This window comes from Bufo bufo, chromosome 1, assembly GCF_905171765.1.
Source record: "Bufo bufo chromosome 1, aBufBuf1.1, whole genome shotgun sequence".
In the NCBI taxonomy this organism is placed as follows: Eukaryota; Metazoa; Chordata; class Amphibia; order Anura; family Bufonidae; genus Bufo; species Bufo bufo.
Genome location: NC_053389.1, coordinates 23,629,397 through 23,650,060, shown reverse-complemented (window position 1 = coordinate 23,650,060; position 20,664 = coordinate 23,629,397). Strand labels below are relative to the sequence as shown.

General features: G+C 45.8%; 1 protein-coding gene across 1 annotated transcript in view; it reads right to left on the bottom strand.

Moving 5' to 3' along the window:
• The window catches only part of LOC121002255 (phospholipase A2 inhibitor 25 kDa subunit-like), a 62,279-nt gene extending 46,441 nt beyond the window's left edge, over positions 1-15,838 (bottom strand). Inside the window, exons 1-2 of the mRNA XM_040433942.1 lie at positions 15,823-15,838; positions 15,587-15,733 (exon numbers count right to left, since the gene is read on the bottom strand). Of these exons, the coding sequence (XP_040289876.1) occupies positions 15,587-15,733; positions 15,823-15,838 (163 nt within the window). The remainder of the gene's footprint in view (positions 1-15,586; positions 15,734-15,822) is intronic.
• Between the last annotated feature and the right edge of the window lie 4,826 nt (positions 15,839-20,664).

Sequence of the window (20,664 nt, the reverse complement as noted above, 5' to 3'; positions counted from 1 at the left end):
CAGCGTTTTGTCTGAACGTGTATTCAGCACGGCAGGGGGCGTCATTACAGACAAACGCAGCCGCCTGTCTACAGCCAATGTGGACAAGCTGACGTTCATAAAAATGAACCAGGCATGGATCCCACAGGACCTGTCCATCCCTTGTGCAGATTAGATATTAACTACCTCCCCTTAACAATATATTATTCTACTCCAGGGCACTTCCTCATTCAATACTATTTTTAATTTCATTTTACCATTATATTGCGGGGCAACCCAAAGTTGAATGAACCTCTCCTCTGTCTGGGTGCCTGGGCCTAAATGTGTGACAGTGGCCTGTTCCAGTGGTGGGTGACGTGAAGCCTGATTCTCTGCTATGACATGAATACAGATTCTGCACTGACATAAGGCCAGATTCTCTGTTACGGGACCGCTCTCCTCTGCCTGGGTGCCTGGGCCTAAATGTGTGACAGTGGCCTGTTCCAGTGGTGGGTGACGTGAAGCCTGATTCTCTGCTATGACATGAAGACAGATTCTGCGCTGACATAAGGCCAGATTCTCTGTTACGGGACCTCTCTCCTCTGCCTGGGTGCCTGGGCCTAAATGTGTGACAGTGGCCTGTTCCAGTGGTGGCTGACTTGAAGCCTGATTCTCTGCTATGACATGAATACAGATTCTGCGCTGACATAAGGCCAGATTCTCTGTTACGGGACCTCTCTCCTCTGCCTGGGTGCCTGGGCCTAAATGTGTGACAGTGGCCTGTTCCAGTGGTGGGTGACGTGAAGCCTGATTCTCTGCTATGACATGAATACAGATTCTGCGCTGACATAAGGCCAGATTCTCTGTTACGGGACCTCTCTCCTCTGCCTGGGTGCCTGGGCCTAAATGTGTGACAGTGGCCTGTTCCAGTGGTTGGTGACGTGAAGCCTGATTCTCTGCTATGACATGAATACAGATTCTGCGCTGACATAAGGCCAGATTCTCTGTTACGGGACCGCTCTCCTCTGTCTGGGTGCCGGGGCCTAAATGTGTGACAGTGGCCTGTTCCAGTGGTGGGTGACGTGAAGCCTGATTCTCTGCTATGACATGAAGACAGATTCTGCGCTGACATAAGGCCAGATTCTCTGTTACGGGACCTCTCTCCTCTGCCTGGGTGCCTGGGCCTAAATGTGTGACAGTGGCCTGTTCCAGTGGTGGGTGACGTGAAGCCTGATTCTCTGCTATGACATGAAGACAGATTCTGCGCTGACATAAGGCCAGATTCTCTGTTACGGGACCGCTCTCCTCTGCCTGGGTGCCTGGGCCTAAATGTGTGACAGTGGCCTGTTCCAATGGTGGCTGACGTGAAGCCTGATTCTCTGCTATGACATGAATACAGATTCTGCGCTGACATAAGGCCAGATTCTCTGTTACGGGACCGCTCTCCTCTGTCTGGGTGCCGGGGCCTAAATGTGTGACAGTGGCCTGTTCCAGTGGTGGGTGACGTGAAGCCTGATTCTCTGCTATGACATGAATACAGATTCTGCGCTGACATAAGGCCAGATTCTCTGTTACGGGACCGCTCTCCTCTGTCTGGGTGCCGGGGCCTAAATGTGTGACAGTGGCCTGTTCCAGTGGTGGGTGACGTGAAGCCTGATTCTCTGCTATGACATGAATACAGATTCTGCGCTGACATAAGGCCAGATTCTCTGTTACGGGACCTCTCTCCTCTGCCTGGGTGCCTGGGCCTAAATGTGTGACAGTGGCCTGTTCCAGTGGTGGGTGACGTGAAGCCTGATTCTCTGCTATGACATGAATACAGATTCTGCGCTGACATAAGGCCAGATTCTCTGTTACGGGACCGCTCTCCTCTGTCTGGGTGCCGGGGCCTAAATGTGTGACAGTGGCCTGTTCCAGTGGTGGGTGACGTGAAGCCTGATTCTCTGCTATGACATGAAGACAGATTCTGCGCTGACATAAGGCCAGATTCTCTGTTACGGGACCTCTCTCCTCTGCCTGGGTGCCTGGGCCTAAATGTGTGACAGTGGCCTGTTCCAGTGGTGGGTGACGTGAAGCCTGATTCTCTGCTATGACATGAAGACAGATTCTGCGCTGACATAAGGCCAGATTCTCTGTTACGCGACCTCTCTCCTCTGCCTGGGTGCCTGGGCCTAAATGTGTGACAGTGGCCTGTTCCAGTGGTGGGTGACGTGAAGCCTGATTCTCTGCTATGACATGAAGACAGATTCTGCGCTGACATAAGGCCAGATTCTCTGTTACGGGACCGCTCTCCTCTGCCTGGGTGCCTGGGCCTAAGTGTGTGACAGTGGCCTGTTCCAGTGGTGGGTGACGTGAAGCCTGATTCTCTGCTATGACATGAATACAGATTCTGCGCTGACATAAGGCCAGATTCTCTGTTACGGGACCTCTCTCCTCTGCCTGGGTGCCTGGGCCTAAATGTGTGACAGTGGCCTGTTCCAGTGGTGGGTGACGTGAAGCCTGATTCTCTGCTATGACATGAAGACAGATTCTGCGCTGACATAAGGCCAGATTCTCTGTTACGGGACCGCTCTCCTCTGCCTGGGTGCCTGGGCCTAAATGTGTGACAGTGGCCTGTTCCAGTGGTGGCTGACGTGAAGCCTGATTCTCTGCTATGACATGAAGACAGATTCTGCGCTGACATAAGGCCAGATTCTCTGTTACGGGACCTCTCTCCTCTGCCTGGGTGCCTGGGCCTAAATGTGTGACAGTGGCCTGTTCCAGTGGTGGGTGACGTGAAGCCTGATTCTCTGCTATGACATGAATACAGATTCTGCGCTGACATAAGGCCAGATTCTCTGTTACGGGACCGCTCTCCTCTGTCTGGGTGCCGGGGCCTAAATGTGTGACAGTGGCCTGTTCCAGTGGTGGGTGACGTGAAGCCTGATTCTCTGCTATGACATGAAGACAGATTCTGCGCTGACATAAGGCCAGATTCTCTGTTACGGGACCTCTCTCCTCTGCCTGGGTGCCTGGGCCTAAATGTGTGACAGTGGCCTGTTCCAGTGGTGGGTGACGTGAAGCCTGATTCTCTGCTATGACATGAAGACAGATTCTGCGCTGACATAAGGCCAGATTCTCTGTTACGGGACCTCTCTCCTCTGCCTGGGTGCCTGGGCCTAAATGTGTGACAGTGGCCTGTTCCAGTGGTGGGTGACGTGAAGCCTGATTCTCTGCTATGACATGAAGACAGATTCTGCGCTGACATAAGGCCAGATTCTCTGTTACGGGACCGCTCTCCTCTGCCTGGGTGCCTGGGCCTAAATGTGTGACAGTGGCCTGTTCCAGTGGTGGGTGACGTGAAGCCTGATTCTCTGCTATGACATGAATACAGATTCTGCGCTGACATAAGGCCAGATTCTCTGTTACGGGACCTCTCTCCTCTGCCTGGGTGCCTGGGCCTAAATGTGTGACAGTGGCCTGTTCCAGTGGTGGGTGACGTGAAGCCTGATTCTCTGCTATGACATGAAGACAGATTCTGCGCTGACATAAGGCCAGATTCTCTGTTACGGGACCGCTCTCCTCTGCCTGGGTGCCTGGGCCTAAATGTGTGACAGTGGCCTGTTCCAGTGGTGGCTGACGTGAAGCCTGATTCTCTGCTATGACATGAAGACAGATTCTGCGCTGACATAAGGCCAGATTCTCTGTTACGGGACCTCTCTCCTCTGCCTGGGTGCCTGGGCCTAAATGTGTGACAGTGGCCTGTTCCAGTGGTGGGTGACGTGAAGCCTGATTCTCTGCTATGACATGAAGACAGATTCTGCGCTGACATAAGGCCAGATTCTCTGTTACGGGACCGCTCTCCTCTGTCTGGGTGCCGGGGCCTAAATGTGTGACAGTGGCCTGTTCCAGTGGTGGGTGACGTGAAGCCTGATTCTCTGCTATGACATGAAGACTGATTCTGCGCTGACATGAAGCCAGATTATCTGCTATGGCATGAAGAGACTTATTCTCTGCTGACATGAAGCCAGATTCTTTGCTATGGCATGAAGAGACTGATTCTCTGCTGACGTGAAGCCAGATTCTCTGCTATGGGACCTCTGTCCAATTGATATTGGTTCATTTTTATTTTTTTTATTTTAATTTTAATTTATTTCCCTATCCACATTTGTTTGCAGGGGATTTACCTACATGTTGCTGCCTTTTGCAGCCCTCTAGCTCTTTCCTGGGCTGTTTTACAGCCTTTTTAGTGCCCAAAAGTTCGGGTCCCCATTGACTTCAATGAGGTTCGGGTTCGGGACGAAGTTCGGTTCGGGTTCGGATCCCGAACCCGAACATTTACGGGAAGTTCGGCCGAACTTCTCGAACCCGAACATCCAGGTGTTCGCTCAACTCTAGTCAGGTATACTTGCATGTCGTCTAGAACGCAGACCACACTGATGTAAATGGTTTCAAATGGTCTGAAGTGGCACTTGGTTGCCACTTACCTCCATTAAATATGCCTGGAGTTGTGTAATATTCATCATCCGGTTCCTGAAGGCATTGCGGTCATTAATGTGGGATGTGGCCAAGGAACGTCCACTTCTATGTCTTTCTGTGACTCTTCCAGTCTCTCTGTATCTGTTGCAACCTGCTGATGACACACTGTGATATTCTAAGCTCAGTGGAAATTTCCATCTGAGAACATCCTGGTTGAAGCCTCGCAATAGCGAGGTACTGTTGATCAATTCTTAGGTGTTGTCTTGGTCTCATGATGTCAAAAAGTGAACATCATGATGAGTAGTGATGAGCGGGAGGTGCCATATTTGATTTCGCCGATAATAGCGAATATTCGTCAAAATCAAATATTCGTCATTATTCTAGTTATCGATTAATATGCGATTTAAATAATCGCGTATTGCGATTTTAACTTAAGGCAACTTTCCTATTGGTTTGATATCTAGAATTAGCGAAGATGACGAATATGACGAATGTATTCGTCATATTCCTCAAAGCGAAGATAACAAAATATTATCAAGTATTATAATTATTCTATTTAAAAAAAAAAAAAGCAAAGTAATAAAATCGCATAGCGAATTAAACACAGCTGTCTCTATAGTCAACTTTCCTATTTGATTGCTAGAATTAGCGAAACTAAAACGAAGAAGGAGAATATTTTGTTATCTTCGTTTTGAGGAATATGACGAATACATTCGTCATATTCGTCATCTTCTCTAATTCTACCAAGCCAACCATAGTAAACCAGGTCTAAGTTGAAATCTCAATGCGATTACTTCAAGTTATATTAATCGCATTGCGATTTCAACTTAATTCTCACATCCGAGAGTAAATTCTAGTATGGAGGCGTTCCCATGGTGATGGGGACGCTCCATGAGCACGGAAGTCGGCAGAAGCGGCAATGGGCACTGACTGGAGCAGCCAGGAAGCCAGCAATCCTCAGAACAGGTAAGAACTACTTTTGGGAAGTGGGAAAGAAAAAAATATAACAATAAAAAAAAAAAAGAATATTCGAAATAACGAATTTATAGCGCTATATTCAAAATATTCGCTAAAAAATTTGCTATTTGAATATTCGCGCTCAAGACTAATGATGAGGAAGACTGTATAAATACAAATTCTAATTGAACCAGGAAAGTTATTGGGCAATTCATGGATCAAACACCTGTTGTGAACTTTGGTGTTGAGCTCCTTGTTAGAGATCAGTAAGTTGTGGTAAAAGTACTGAAGCATTGAATTATTGGACATGTGCATTCAAAAGTTTAGAGAAGGTCACATAAAGGTTAGAATGCATTTCAGGTTGATACTGAAAATTCACCCACAAGCCAAATATCCATAACTTTTTGTGAGTTATGCGTTGTGGAAATTTTATTAGGATGTGTTGCTAATATATTGTGTATTGTCATCATGCCTCTCAGTGTCAGGGTAAACCATTGGAGTGGATATCTTCCTGTGTATGTCCTGTCACAGCTGCTGGGTGCAGAGGTCTCCGTCGGCGAATGGTCCATGTGCTAAGCACTGGGCTGTGGGCCGGGGGAGACTGATGTGTTCAGCAGAGCAGTGTTTTGTTGGCTGATGTATGGACGCCGGCTAGGGAGGCAAGACTTGGATTTATTGGCTTGGCGTGGATGCATTTGTTAAGAGAACAATATATGAAAGGAACATGCGTTTGTTGTCTCTAGTGCTCCTGATCAGCCGCTGGAGATAATGACGTTGTCCTGTAAATGAACATGCATGAGGATCATAGTAACTTTATCTAGCATTGATCACTGAGCAAGGCTGGATAAAGTTCGCTCCAGTGGTTATTGTATACATGTGTTTGTTAGCTGGCTATGTTATTCTAAATGATGGTGTCTTGTCTTCCTATGTCATCACTTCCTGTATGTCATCACTTCCTGTATCCTTGTTACATGAAGTAAGTGGTCGGGTGATGGGCCAGCCCCTTTTCTATTGTTACACCTTTTGTGAGTAAACAATAAAAGTGTACAGACTGGGCGGGAGCTGGGCAGTGCTCAGTAAGAATTCAAGATGGTAACACCTTTGTCTGACTGCGGTTGAGGGATTTACCTTTCCTTACACAAAGTTTGATGCAAGCGTATTTCAACTATTAATATTTCTACAACAGATGGCGAGCTTGGAAGGATTCAACTGATTTTTTTCTCTGCACAGCAGGGAAAAAGGGGACAAACTATAACTTTGTCTGCTGCGTCAGAGAAAATTTCTGCTTGTTAAAAGAACGTTTTTCGATCTATTTGTGTAAGGACAAGGTAGGTGCTTTTCCGTTGTGTAGTTTTTGGTGGATCTGAGTTGATTGTACAGAGATTGTATGATGACATAGTGTGCTGAGCAGTACAGGGTATTGTGTTTTTTTATTGTAACTTCTTAACTTTCATATTACTGTGATTTTGTAAGAGGCGATTTTTATAGAGGTTTTTAGAGGCAGCAATTTGTTTTAGTGTTTGTACATTAGAGACAGCATTTAAAGAGTATTTTTATATTGTTAGCCTGTAAATCACCAGCAGAGTGGAGGTTTGCTCTGGCTTCGGGGGTGGGGAACAGGGAATATAGAAACAGTTTTGTTTAATTTGGATTTTCTATTTCTGGATTTTGTAGACACTATCTTGATTTCCTTTGTGTCAAGCCATGTGGGTTTGTCAGCCATCTTTGATGTCCTTTGTGTGTGTGAAGACATGGTTTTGTCTGCCATCTTGGTTAGTTTGGTGATGCAGGTTTTAACAAGGAATTCATTTAAGTTTGAGCTGGTTCATTTTTAGTTTTGGTGTCTATGGAAAGCGATGTGGTTGTTTTTGCCTCAAATGTCAGTTTTGTCCAGAATAATTATCTTGTCTTTTTGTAACTTTCTATGTACAGTTTGATTTTGTGTTGGTAAGTTTTGTGCTGGATATCAGTTGAGTGTTTGGTTATGGTATAGCTCAGTGACCAGTCTGATACAGGAATCATTGTGTGAGCATTAGTGGCAGTTTAGCAGTGAAATTGTCCTATAGTTGATGATTCTGCTTAATGTTTGTATATCTGTGGCTGTTACACTGAATTGTAGACTTGTTTGGCATAATTAATACGGGTACTACAGTGTAGAAAGGAGGTGCTTTTAGTTTTGTGCCAAAAGTATTGGGACAACTCCTAGAAATTGGTACCAGTGTTTTGTTTTCTTGTGCAATGGAAAGTATTTTTAAAGAAGTTGAAAAGTTGAAGGACACGGCGGCCATTCTTCAAGCTATGCAGGGATCTACTGATCCATGGCTGCAGGCTCAGAATTGTGTAGCAAACCTGATCGGTACCAAAAAATGGCGCAAAAGGAAAGGCAAGTATGCTCTGATTTTTGCTGCTGGGTGGATAGCGGATAAATATCAGGAGTCTTGTTGGCTGAAGCTGAGTTTGGAAGGAGAAGTGGAAAATTTAAAAGTGGAAATTGGTAAATTGAGAACTCTTGTCCAGCAGGCAGCTAAAGCTAGCGCTAATTATGAATGTACTGTGAGGTGTAATACTGAGCTCCAAAACAAGAATGAATGGTTATCTGAAAGCCTGACGCACGCACAGGGTGCTGTAAGGGAATTGTCTGCTCTCTGCAGGAGGACAGAAGATGAACATTCTCAGTGCTTAGTGCAGCCAGAGTCATTGAAGCAACCGTTAGAGAGTAATGTGTCTAGGATTAGAGGAAATGTATGGGCTGTAAGTATGGAGATGTCTGAGGACTGTGGGTCACATAGTGGATCTGACTCGGAGATGGAGATGGACAATGTGTCTGACCCAGTAGTTGGAAGTGTTAACACAATGCCAGAAGATTCCTCAAATGAGTCTGTGGTAAGTGGACTCAATACAGATAGTAGTGTGGGATCTAGTCATGCTAGGATGATTAATGTTGTGCACCAAGTCAAATCACCATGTGCCCAGACAAGGTATTGTTCAGGGAGACAAGCTATTCATTGTTTTTCATGCAGGGAATACAGGCACATTGCACGATATTGTGACGTTGCTAATGGCAACAGACACAGGTATGTTAAGTACCCCAGAACCACACCTAGAAGTAAAGTGGTTTATTCAGCAAGGTGGGGTAATGGTCCCAGACATGGTTCTTTGCAAAGACAGAGAACCCAGGGACAGCCAATGAAGCAGATTTTAAATCCCAATATGAACGGTTAAAATGTGAAAAAGTGAAGCTCAGAGAGGAAAGAGATTGGTTCCTGGAATTCAGTAGCGTTTCAAATTTTTGTGTGCCAGAGAAGGGTAAATTAAGGTCTTTATAAACCATTTTAACTCTAAGACCTAATTTAAATAGATTTTTCCCTTCCCCTAAAAAAAATAAAAAAAAACGTTTTGGGACCTTGTAATGTTAAATCCTGTTTCTTTGGTAAAATGAATCTGAAGCTGGTTTGGGGCTGGGCAAATCAACATTTCAATGACTGGGTGGGTAGAAATTCTCCTGCTCACGGTTTCAGGTGAACCCTCCAAGACATTGATTTGTTAATTTAGTCCTATACAGTTGTATGTTTTCCAAAGGGTTTTTGTTTTTTGTATTTGAGGTTTTGTTTTAAAGTAAATTTTTTAGTTTTTTTACTGAATCTCAATGTATATAGCATGACTTCCTGTAACTGAAGTTTTCTACGTTTTCTTTTACTGACCCATTTTTATTTTTTAGGTTTTTATTGATGTAATCAAGTTTTTTTCAGTTTTTCCTTTTTACTAACCCATTTTTATTTGTAGTCTATTATTCAGTTTTTCCTTTTTCATATTTGGCTCTTTTCTCTTTCTTTTTCTCTTTTTCTTTTTCTCTCTCTCTCTCTCTCTCTCTTCTCTGTAGATTTGGTTGGGAGTACTGGGAGTCTCGTGATATTGTTTGGGAACTACTGTCTGAATTCAAGGGTTGCTGCTGAGTGAGAGGTTTTTGATTAGTCACTGCAAAAAGGGCTTTGTGTGCTCTTCAGCTTGACTATATAGAATAATATAGGCAAAGGAAAGTGAGTTGATGATTTTTTTTTTGTAAGGAGACAAGGTGATATATATCACCCGGGCATACCAATAGCTGTGTGAGTAACCCATTTCCCCACAGGAGTACTGTGTGTTTCCTGTGCGCACATTCCACTCCAGGTCAATTGGAAGCCCTATCCTGTGGTCAGGTCACTATTCAGAGCCAAAACCGAGGCTGTTATATCTCATTAGGAGACTCTGAGGGCTGCCGTGTGTCAGCGAGAGCCCTTTTCCTCACACTGCCACTCCTTTTCCTGAGGTCTAACTAGGGTGAACGGAGTCTGTATGTCGGTGCCAGAAACCCTAGGGCAACTCAGAGGCGAACGAAGGGGAGAAGCAGCTGTCCAGGCGTGTGTCGTGGGACAGTCCAGGCGTGTGTCGCGGGACACTGTAGGTGGATGCACCTACTTTTAGAAGGCTTGAGCATGGGTGTAGTGAAATATAGGGAACAGAAGGGTACCACTTCTGACTATATGACAGCCAAGCAGTACATGAAATCCATCTATGGAGAAGGAGTTGTTAAGCCCCTCAAAGATTGGTACCAAGGGACTGAAGGTTCAGAGTGGACCATCCCCAAAGAAGGGACCTTTGAGGTCTGGATTTGGAAAAAGTTTGTCCGTGAATTCCCCACTAGACTCCAAAGTCATGGTTACCTTCAGAAAGCAGAACTGTGGCTGCACGAATCCATCTGACCACTAATACCTGGTCTGCAAAGCACGGTCAGGGCAGGTATATCACCTACACTGCGCATTGGGTCAACCTGCTGACGGCTGCCAAGCATGGAATGCGTGGCTCTGCAGCGGAGTTGGTGACACCGCCACGACTTGCAGGCAGGCCTACTGCCACCTCCTCTACTCCTCCTACTCCATCCTCTTCCATAACCTCCTCAGCTGAGTCCTCTTCTGCTGCGGCGTCTGGCTGCACATCAACGGCACTCCCCCAGCTCCCCAGGGGCTATTCCACATCCCGGATACGACAGTGTCACGCTGTCTTGGTGTTGACTTGCCTGAAAGCAGAGAGCCACACCGGACCAGCACTCCTGTCCGCCCTGAACGCACAGGTGGATCAGTGACTGACCCCGCACCAACTGGAGATCGGCAAAGTGGTGTGTGACAATGGGAGCAATTTGTTGGCGGCATTGAATTTGGGCAAGTTGTCACATGTGCCGTGCATGACACATGTGTTGAATCTCATTGTACAACGCTTTGTGTCTAAGTACCCAGGCTTACACGACGTCCTCAAGCAGGCCAGGAAGGTGTGTGGCCATTTCAGGCGTTCCTACACGGCCATGGCGCACTTTTCAGACATTCAGCGCCGAAACAACATGCCAGTGAGGCGCTTGATTTGCGACAGCCCGACACGTTGGAATTCAACACTCCTAATGTTCGACCGCCTGCTCCAACAAGAAAAAGCCGTCAACGAGTATTTGTATGACTGGGGTGCTAGGACAGCCTCTGCGGAGCTGTGAATTGTTTTGCCACGTTTCTGGATGCTCATGATCAATGCCAGTAGGCTCGTGCGTCCTTTTGAGGAGGTGAAAACCTAGTCCGTCACACCGAAGGCACCATCAGCGACCTCATCCCATTAGTTTTCTTCCTGGAGCGTGCCCTGCGAAGAGTGCTGGATCAGGCTGTAGATGAGCATAAAGAGGAAGAGGAAGAGTTGTGGTCACCATCACCACCATAAACAGCCTTGTCATCATCGCTTGCCGGACCTGCGGCAACGCTGCAAGAGGATTGTGAGGAAGAGGAGTCAGAGGAGGAATGTGGCTTTGAGGAGGAGGAAGACCAACCACAGCAGGCATCCCAGGGTGCTCGTTGTTGTCACCTATCTGGGACCCGTGGTGTTGTACGTGGCTGGGGGGAAGAACAGAACGTCAATGACATCAGTGAGGACGAGGAACGGGAAATGAGTAGCTCGGCATCCAACCTTGTGCAAATGGGGTCTTTCATGCTGTCATGTCTGTTGAGGGACCCTCATATAAAAAGGATGAAGGAGAACGACCTGTACTGGGTGGCCACGCTACTAGACCCCTGGTATAAGCAAAAAGTGGCGGAAATGTTACCAAATTACCAAAAGTCAGAAAGGATGCAGCAGTTCAAAACCAAACTAAAAAATATGCTTTACACAGCTTATAAGGGGAATGTCACAGCACAACGGGAATCTAACAGGGGAAGAGGTGAAAGCAATCCTCCTCCTACCACGACCACGGCGGCAAGGACAGGACGCTTTACAGATGTGTTGTTGATGGAGGACATGCAGAGCTTTTTCAGTCCTACACATCGCAACAGCCCTTCGGGATCCAGCCTTAGAGAACGACTCGACCGACAGGTAGCAGACTACCTCGCCTTAACTGCAGATATCGACACTCTGAGGAGCGATGAACCCCTTGATTACTGGGTGTGCAGGCTTGACCTATGGCCTGAGCAATCCCAGTTTGCGATAGAACTTCTGGCCTGCCCCGCTTCAAGTGTCCTGTCAGAAAGGACCTTCAGTGCAGCAGGAGACACTGTATTTAATGTCTGCATACCGGATGACTTTCGTGAATTCTCCGCCACCAACTAGGGTTCAAGCCATAATATTTTAGTCACCTTTCTGCCTGGAAAACATCAATTTTTCCGGCTGCTGCTACAACAGCGGCTGCAACAATACCATTAGTTTTCAGGCATGTGTACATGCCTAATTTTTCTGGCCTCTGGTGATGCACTGTGGCTGCAAAAAAAAAAAAAAAAGAAGGCACATACAAGTGTCAATTCCCCTTCCTGATCGTTACCTTGTTGTGGTGAAGGGGCTTGCGTATCACAATGAAGCGATCATCACCTCTATGAGTGTGTTGGCAATGTTGCCACATCCCAGATGATAAGGCCGTTGCTTCATTATGATCAGACCAAAAGCGATCGGCTGGATAATTTTTCATAAAAAAAACATTAATTTTTTATTTATTTTTTTAAGTTGTATGGGTTTTTAATACATAAAATAAAAAAAATCATAATAAAGTCTCTTAATAGTTTATTAGAAATAATCCAGACAATTTAAAAAATCCCCATCAATTCCAATACAAACAATTACAAAGCTCAGAACTAAATTATTGCTGGATGTCGTAATGGTTCGTTAATTCGACAATGGTTAATCAATTCGTCACACGTCCCCGGATAGGGGACGTAACAGGGATTAAACTGATAGAAATAGTACTAGTTAAGACACCACTCATATAGGGTGTCACAGCACATTGCTCCGTGCACGCGCAGTGCCCCAACTTGGGAGTAAGAGGACCGACCAAGCTGCTTTTTCCATCTACCGGTTCCTAAAATCAATTCAGTTTGGTGTATCAGAGTTTGGTCTGTCACTGTGAAGGTACCCGACTTAAATTTTTTTTCACAAAAGGCAATCCTTGATATGGGACGTATCAGGGATTAAACTGATAAGAGAGTACTACAGAAAATACCACTTATAACGGGTGTGACAGTAAATTACATGGCGCAGACGCAGAGACCGTGGCGTGGATTCAAACAAAGGGGAGGGAGCCAGCGTTTTTTTAACCATCTCCCCGTTCGAAAAATCCATTTAATAAATGGACCCCAGATTGGGGACGTAACAGGGATTAAACTGATGAGAAGAGAGAACTACAGAAAATAGCACTCATATCGGGTGTGAGAGTAAATTGCACGGCACAGACGCAGTGACCATGGATTCAAACAAAGGGGAGGGAGCCGATGTTTTTTTAACCATCTCCCCGTTCGAAAAATCAATTCAATTCACCTTTCGGGGACCCTTGGTGTTGTACGTGGCTGGGTGGAGGAAGAAACCCTCAATGACATCAACGGCACATGGCTAGCTTGGTATCCAACCTTGTGCAAATGGGGAGTTTGCGGTTGGGCAAATGGACTGTTTGCGGTTGTTTGCGGTGCATTAAAAGGGGAGTTTGGTCTGTCAATGTCTGTGAAGCGGGCGTAAGCCTTACACTACCTGATCGATACAACATCATACCTGATCGTATACACACACTGGATGTTTTAAACCACGTTGTTCAAAAAAATTTAGGATTGTTAGGTGATTTATGCCCTTTATGGATTAAAACCCGACTCTGCATCAACTATGTAATTTTTCATGGGAGTTTTGCCATGGATCCCCCTCCGGCATGCCACAGTCCAGGTGTTAGTCCCCTTGAAACAATTTTTCCATCACTATTGTGGCCAGAAAGAGTCCCTGTGGGTTTTAAAATTTGCCTGCCTATTAAAGTCTATGGCTGTTCGCCCGTTCGCGAACATTTGCGGAAATTCGCATTCGCCGTTCGCGAACGGAAAATTTTAGGTTCGCGACATCACTAGTGAGATGTTCCTGATGTCTAATCGACTGAGTTACCGAAGCCCGAACAGACAAGATGCCCTGAAGACCAAACCATGGACCAGATGCAGAGGATTCCAAACCAGCCGGCGACCAGCACGAAACACCACCTCCTGAGTCAGCTCCCGAAGAAAAGAATATCCGAGTCAAGTTTTGTTTTTGAGCTACGTGTCAAGATTGACTTTCTGTTTTCCATCATCTGTTTTGTTTTATGGATTCAGGACTTTTTTTTCAAAAGAGGAAGATCGAGATTAGACAAGGGACACTGGGGAGTATATGACAAAGAGGACGGACTGTTGTGGAAATTTTATTAGGATGTGTTTCTAATATATTGTGTATTGTCATCATGCCTCTCTGTGTCAGGGTAAACCATTAGAGTGGATATCTTCCTGTGTATGTCCTGTCACAGCTGCGGGGCGCAGAGGTCTCCATCGGCGAATGGTCCATGTGCTAAGCACTGGGCTGTGGGCCAGGGGAGACTGATGTGTTCAACAGAGCAGTGTTTTGTTGGCTGATGTATGGACGCCGGCTAGGGCCCCCGCGCAAGACGCAGATTTATTGGATTGGCGTGGATGCATTTGTTAAGAGAACAGTATATGAAAGGAACGTGCGTTTGTTGCCTCTAGTGCGCCTGATCAGCCGCTGGAGATAATGACGTTGTCCTGTAAATGAACATGCATGAGGATCATAGTAACTTTATCTGGCATTGATCACTGAGCAAGGCTGGATAAAGTTAACTCCAGTGGTTATTGTATACATGTGTTTGTTAGCTGGCTATGCTATTCTAAATGATGGTGTCTTGTCTTCCTATGTCATAACTTCCTGCATCCTTGTTACATGAAGTAAGTGGTCGGGTGATGGGCCCCTTTTCTCTTGTTACACCTTTTGTGAGTAAACAATAAAAGTGTACAGACTGGGCGGGAGCTGGGCAGTGCTCAGCACAACTGAACATGAAAACACCTTTGACTGCGGTTGAGAGATTTGCGTGTCCTTACACAAAGTCTGATGAGAGCGGATTTCTACTATTAATATTTCTACAACAAGTGTATGTTGTTATCTATGTGCCCCAGCACTCTCTACCTAGCCTTATATATACTATGCTTTTCGCACTTATGGGTCGAATACTTATGAGCACTTCCATTTTGAAAGTGCTCATTAATACAGCAGGACCGTGGAGTGGTGACTGCAGCTCTCCCTGTGCAGGCTCTATACTCACAACTTCCTGGTCTTTGTCTGCTGGCGCCACAAATTGTGCTGTGTCCTGCGCACAGCGGGAAGACGTTTAGTCACAGCGCAGCAGTATATACACATATATGCACACACACATTATTAAAGGGTACTAGCAAAATTGCAAGTGTTTTTTCTATAATTTAAAGACAGAGGCACTATTATATATCACTTCCCTTCTGCAAACACACTGAATACTGATATTGACAACTTACTTAGGGAATAATGCAGTGTTTGAAGTGAAAATTCTATGTAATATATATGTATTTAAAAAGGAAATGCCTGTATCATAAAACACACTGTGCAATTCAAAAATGTGTCCCTCTGCCACCAATATAATGATGCAGCATTGGCGGCAAAATTTCTGCATATTGTGTAATTTGCTTTGGCTAACACTGGGGTGCTGTGCTGGTAATAAGCCTATGTAGAAAAATGAAGTTTAAAAAAAAAGTTCTCTCTCTGCTTTCACTTGTATAATTGTGTTACTGCTGTAAAATGTTTTTGCTATAATGCAATGTAATATGATATAATGCAATTTAATAACAGGGGACAAGACTAAAAGTAAATGGAAAAAAGACAGAAATAGATGACTTACATGCAGGAGGATTAGAAGTGCATTCGTCAGTTATACAACGTGAAGTGATCATCCTGACTTTTTCTTGCTGCGTGCTCGTGCTGCCCAATGGGTTACATTCAGATGAAGATACAACTGGCCTGACCAAAACTGCAGCATTGTCTCCACCTACAAATAAACATTAAAAAAAAATTGTTACCATATTATGAAAATAATTCTAAACCACTTCCAGACCAGGCTATTTACCCCCTGCCCACCGCCCACCACCTTCATGACCAAGCCTAATTTTGCTGATCCGACATGTGTCACTATATGTGGTAATAACTTTGGAATGCTTTTACTTATTAAAGCCATTCAGAGACAGTTTTTTTCGTGACACATTGTACATCATGTTAATGGTACATTTAAGTGAATATGTTTTACCTTTATTTTTAAAAATAAATAAATAAATGTACTGAAAATTTGGAAAAATTCACTATTTCCTAAATCTGAATCTCTCTGCTTTTAAGACAGATAGTGATTAGAGATGTCGCGAACATAACATTTTCGGGAGTTAGGCGAATTTACGCAAATGTTCGCGAACGGGCGAACCGCCATAGACTTCAATAGGCAGGCAAATTTTAATACCTACAGGGACTCTTTCTGGCCACAATAGTGATGGAAAAGTTGTTTCAAGGGGACTAACACCTGCACTGTGGCATGCCGGAGGGGGATCCATGGCAAAACTCCCATGGAAAATTATGTAGTTGACGCAGAGTCGGGTTTTAATCCATAAAGGGCATAAATCACCTAACATTCCTAAATTGTTTGGAATAACATGCTTTAAAACATCCAGTGTGTGTATACGATCAGGTATGATGTTGTATCGATCGGCTAGTGTAAGGGTTACGCCCTCTTCACAGTGACAGACCAAACTCTGACAGACCAATTTCCCCGTTTAACGCACCGCAAACAACCGCAAACAGTCCATTTGCACAACCGCAAACTCCCCATTTGCACAAGGTTGGATACCAAGCTAGCCATGTCCCATTCCTTGTCCTCACTGACGTCATTAAAGGTCTCTTCCTCCACCCAGCCACATACAACACCAAGGGTCCCCAAAATTGACAACAAGCCCCCTGGGACGCCTGCTGTGGTTGGTCTTCCACATCCTCAAAGCCAACTTCCTCCTCTGACTCCTCTTCTTCAGACTCCTCTCTCTGTGTTGCCGCAGGTCCAGCAATCAACGACGACAAGGCTGCTTCTGGTGGTGATGGTGACCACAACTCTTCCTCTTCATGCTCATCTACGGCCTGATTCAGCACTCTTCGCAGGGCACGTTCCAGAAAAAACGCATATGGGATGAGGTCGATGATGTTGCCTTGGGTTTGACTGACCAGGTTTGTCACCTCCGCAAAAGGACGCATGAGCCTACAGCCATTGTGCATGAGCGTTCAGTAATGCGCCCAAAAAATACCCAGCTCCGCAGAGACTGTCCTCTTTTTTTTTTTATTAAAAAAATCTGTTCTTACCAGTTTAATCTCTGTTTTGTCCCCTATCAGGGGCCGGTGTATGGAAGATGGAAAAAGATGGTTGGTCAGTCCTCTTCCTTCCAATTTGGGGCACTGCGCGTGCGCCGTGCAATGTACTGTGCCACCCTATATGAGTGGTGTGTTAAGTAGTAATATTCCTATCAGTTTAATCCCTGTTACTTTCCCTATCAGGGGACGTGTATTAAATAGATTTTAGGAACTGGGAGATGGAAAAAGATGATTGGTCGGTCCTCTTACTTCCAATTTGGGGCACTTTGCTTGCGCCGTGCAATGTACTGTGTCACCCTATATGAGTGGTGTGTTAAGTAGAACTATTGTTATCAGTTTAATCCCTGTTACGTCCCCTATCAGGGGACGTGTATTGAATAGATTTTAGACAACTGCAAAGAGTTGTCAATAGTTGACACACTCATGACATAAATTTTATTCCTCTATGCGTCAATCTTGGTGTAGTGATGACTGTGCTAATGCGCACGTTTGGGAGATTGCAGGCGATGGTGGTTTTTCAAAGCCTATGGTCGTGCTGAGGTAGTTCTGTGATAGTTAAGTGACCCAGAAAACAATGATTCTGCAGTGTGGGCTCATTGTTGGCCTAGTAGGCTTTAATGATCACCTTAGATGATCACAAAGAAAATTAATGTTTTTTCTATGCAAAATTATCCAGCCAATCAATTTTGGTCTGTTCACAATGAAGCAACGACCTTATCATCTGGGGTGTGCCAACATTGCCAACACACTCATAGAGGTGATCGCTTCGATGTGATACGCAAGCCCCTTCACCACAACAAGGTAACGATCACGAAGGGGAATTGACACATGTATGTGCCTTTTTTTTTGTTTTTGCAGCCACAGTGCGGCACCAGAGGCCAGAAAAATTAGGCATGTACACATGCCTGAAAAATTAGGTATTGTTGCGGCCGGACAAATTGATGTTTTCCAGGCAGAAAGTGTACTAAAACATTGCAGCTTGAACCCTAGTTGGTGGCGGAGAAGTCACGCAAGTCATCCGGTATGCAGAGATTAAATACAGCAGCGTGGGGACCATTTTAAGCTCAAGGCATCTCATCAGGCCTTTTTTAGTCAAATGCATCCCTCACTGTCAGTCCCTTCGGTATCAACGCCTCATTCATCTTAATAAAGGTGAGGTAATCTAGACTTTTTTGACCTAGACAACTTCTCTTGTCAGTGACAATACCTCCTGCTGCGCTGAAGGTCCTTTCTGACAGGACACTTGAATCGGGGAAGGCCAGAAGTTCTATTGCAAATTGGGATAGCTCAGGCCACAGGTCAAGCCTGCACACCCAGTAGTCAAGGGGTTCATCGCTCCTCAGAGTGTCGATATCTGCAGTTAAGGCGAGGTAGTCTGCTACCTGTGGGTCGAGTCGTTCTCTGAGAGTGGACCTCGAAGGGCTGTGGCGATGTGTAGGACTTAAAAAGCTCTGCATGTCCTCCATAAACAACACGTCTGTAAAGCGTCCTGTCCTTGCCGGCGTGGTCGTGGTAGGAGGAGGATTACTTTCACCTCTTCCCCAGTTAGATTCCCATTGTGCTGTGACATCACCCATATATGCTGTGTAAAGCATACTTTTAACTTGTTTTGGAACTGTTGCATCCTTTCTTACTTCTGGTACTTCGGTAACATTTCAGCCACTCTCTGCTTATACCAGGGGTCTAGTAGCGTGGCCACCCAGTACAGGTCGTTCTCCTTCATCCTTTTTATACGAGGGTCCCTCAAAAGGCATGACAGCATGAAAGACCCCATTTGCACAAGGTTGGATGCTGAGCTACTCATGTACCGTTCCTCGTCCTCACTGATTTCATTGAAGGTCTGTTCTTCCCCCCAGCCACGTACAACACCACGGAACCCAGATAGCTGACAGCGAGCACCCTGGGATGCCTGCTGTGGTTGGTCTTCCTCCTCCTCAAAGCCACATTCCTCCTCTGACTCCTCTTCCTCACACTCCTCTTCCAGCGTTGCCGCAGGTCCAGCAAACGATGATGATAAGGCTGTTTCTGGTGGTGATGGTGACCACAACTCTTCCTCTTCACGCTCATCTACGGCCTGATCCAGCACTCTTCGCAGGGCTCCAGGAAGAAAACAAATGGGATGAGGTCGCTGATGGTGCCTTTGGTGCGACTGACTAGGTTTGTCACCTCCTCAAAAGGACGCATGAGCCTACAGGCATTGCGCATGAGCGTCCAGTAATGTGGCAAAAAAATACCCAGCTCCGCAGAGGCTGTCCTAGCACCCCAGTCATAAAAATACTCGATGATGGCTTTTTGTTGTTGGAGCAGGCTGTCGAACATTAGGAGTGTTGAATTCCAACGTGTCGGGCTGTCGCAAATCAAGCGCCTCACTGGCATGTTGTTTCGCCGCTGAATATTGGAAAAGTGCGCCATGGCCATGTAGGAACGCCTGAAATGGCCACACACCTTCCTGGCCTGCTTGAAGACATCCTGTAAGCCTGGGTACTTATACACAAATCGTTGTACGATCAGATTCAACACATGTGCCATGCACGGCACATGTGTCAACTTGCCCAAATTCAATGCCGCCAACAGATTGCTTCCATTGTTACACACCACTTTGCCGATCTTCAGTTTGTGCGGAGTCAGCCACTGATCCACCTGTGCGTTTAGGGTGGACAGGAGTGCTGGTCTGGTGTGATTCTCTGCTTTCAGGCAAGTCAATCCCAAGACGGCGTCACACTGTCGTATCCGGGATGTGGAATAGCCCCTTGGGAGCTGGGGGGGCGCAGTTGATGTGGAGCAAGACGCAGCAGCAGAAGAGGACTCAGCCGAGGAGGTTAGCGAAGAGGATGGAGTAGGAGGAGTAGAGGAGGTGGCAGCAGGCCTGCCTGCAAGTTGTGGCAGTGTCACCAAAAGAGATAACGTAAACATAAAATTTGCCGTTTGCGAACGGCGAATGCGAATTTCTGCAAATGTTCGCGAACGGGCGAACCGGGCGAACGGCCATAGACTTCAATAGGCAGGCGAATTTTAAAACCCACAGGGACTCGTTCTAGCCACAGTAGTGATGGAAAAGTTGTTTCAAGGGGACTAACACCTGGACTGTGGCATGCCGGAGGGGGATCCATGGCAAAACTCCCATGGAAAATTACATAGTTGACGCAGAGTTGGGTTTTAATTCATAAAGGGCATAAATCACCTAACAATCCCAAAAATTTTTGAACAACGTGGTTTAAAACATCCAGTGTGTGTATACGATCAGGTATGATGTTGTATCGATCAGGTAGTGTAAGGGTTACGCCCGCTTCACAGACATTGACAGACCAAACTCCCCTTTTAATGCAACGCAAACAACTGCAAACAGTCCATTTGCCCAACCGCAAACTCCCCATTTGCACAAGGTTAGATACCAAGCTAGCCATGTCCCGTTTATGTCAGTGAAGGTTTCTTCCTCCACCCAGCCACTTACAACACCAAGGGTCCCCGAAAGGTGAATAGAATAGATTTTTCAAACGGGGAGATGGTTAAAAAAACGCTGGCTCCCTCCCCTTTGTTTGAATCCACGGTCACTGCGTCTGCGCCATGCAATTTACTCTC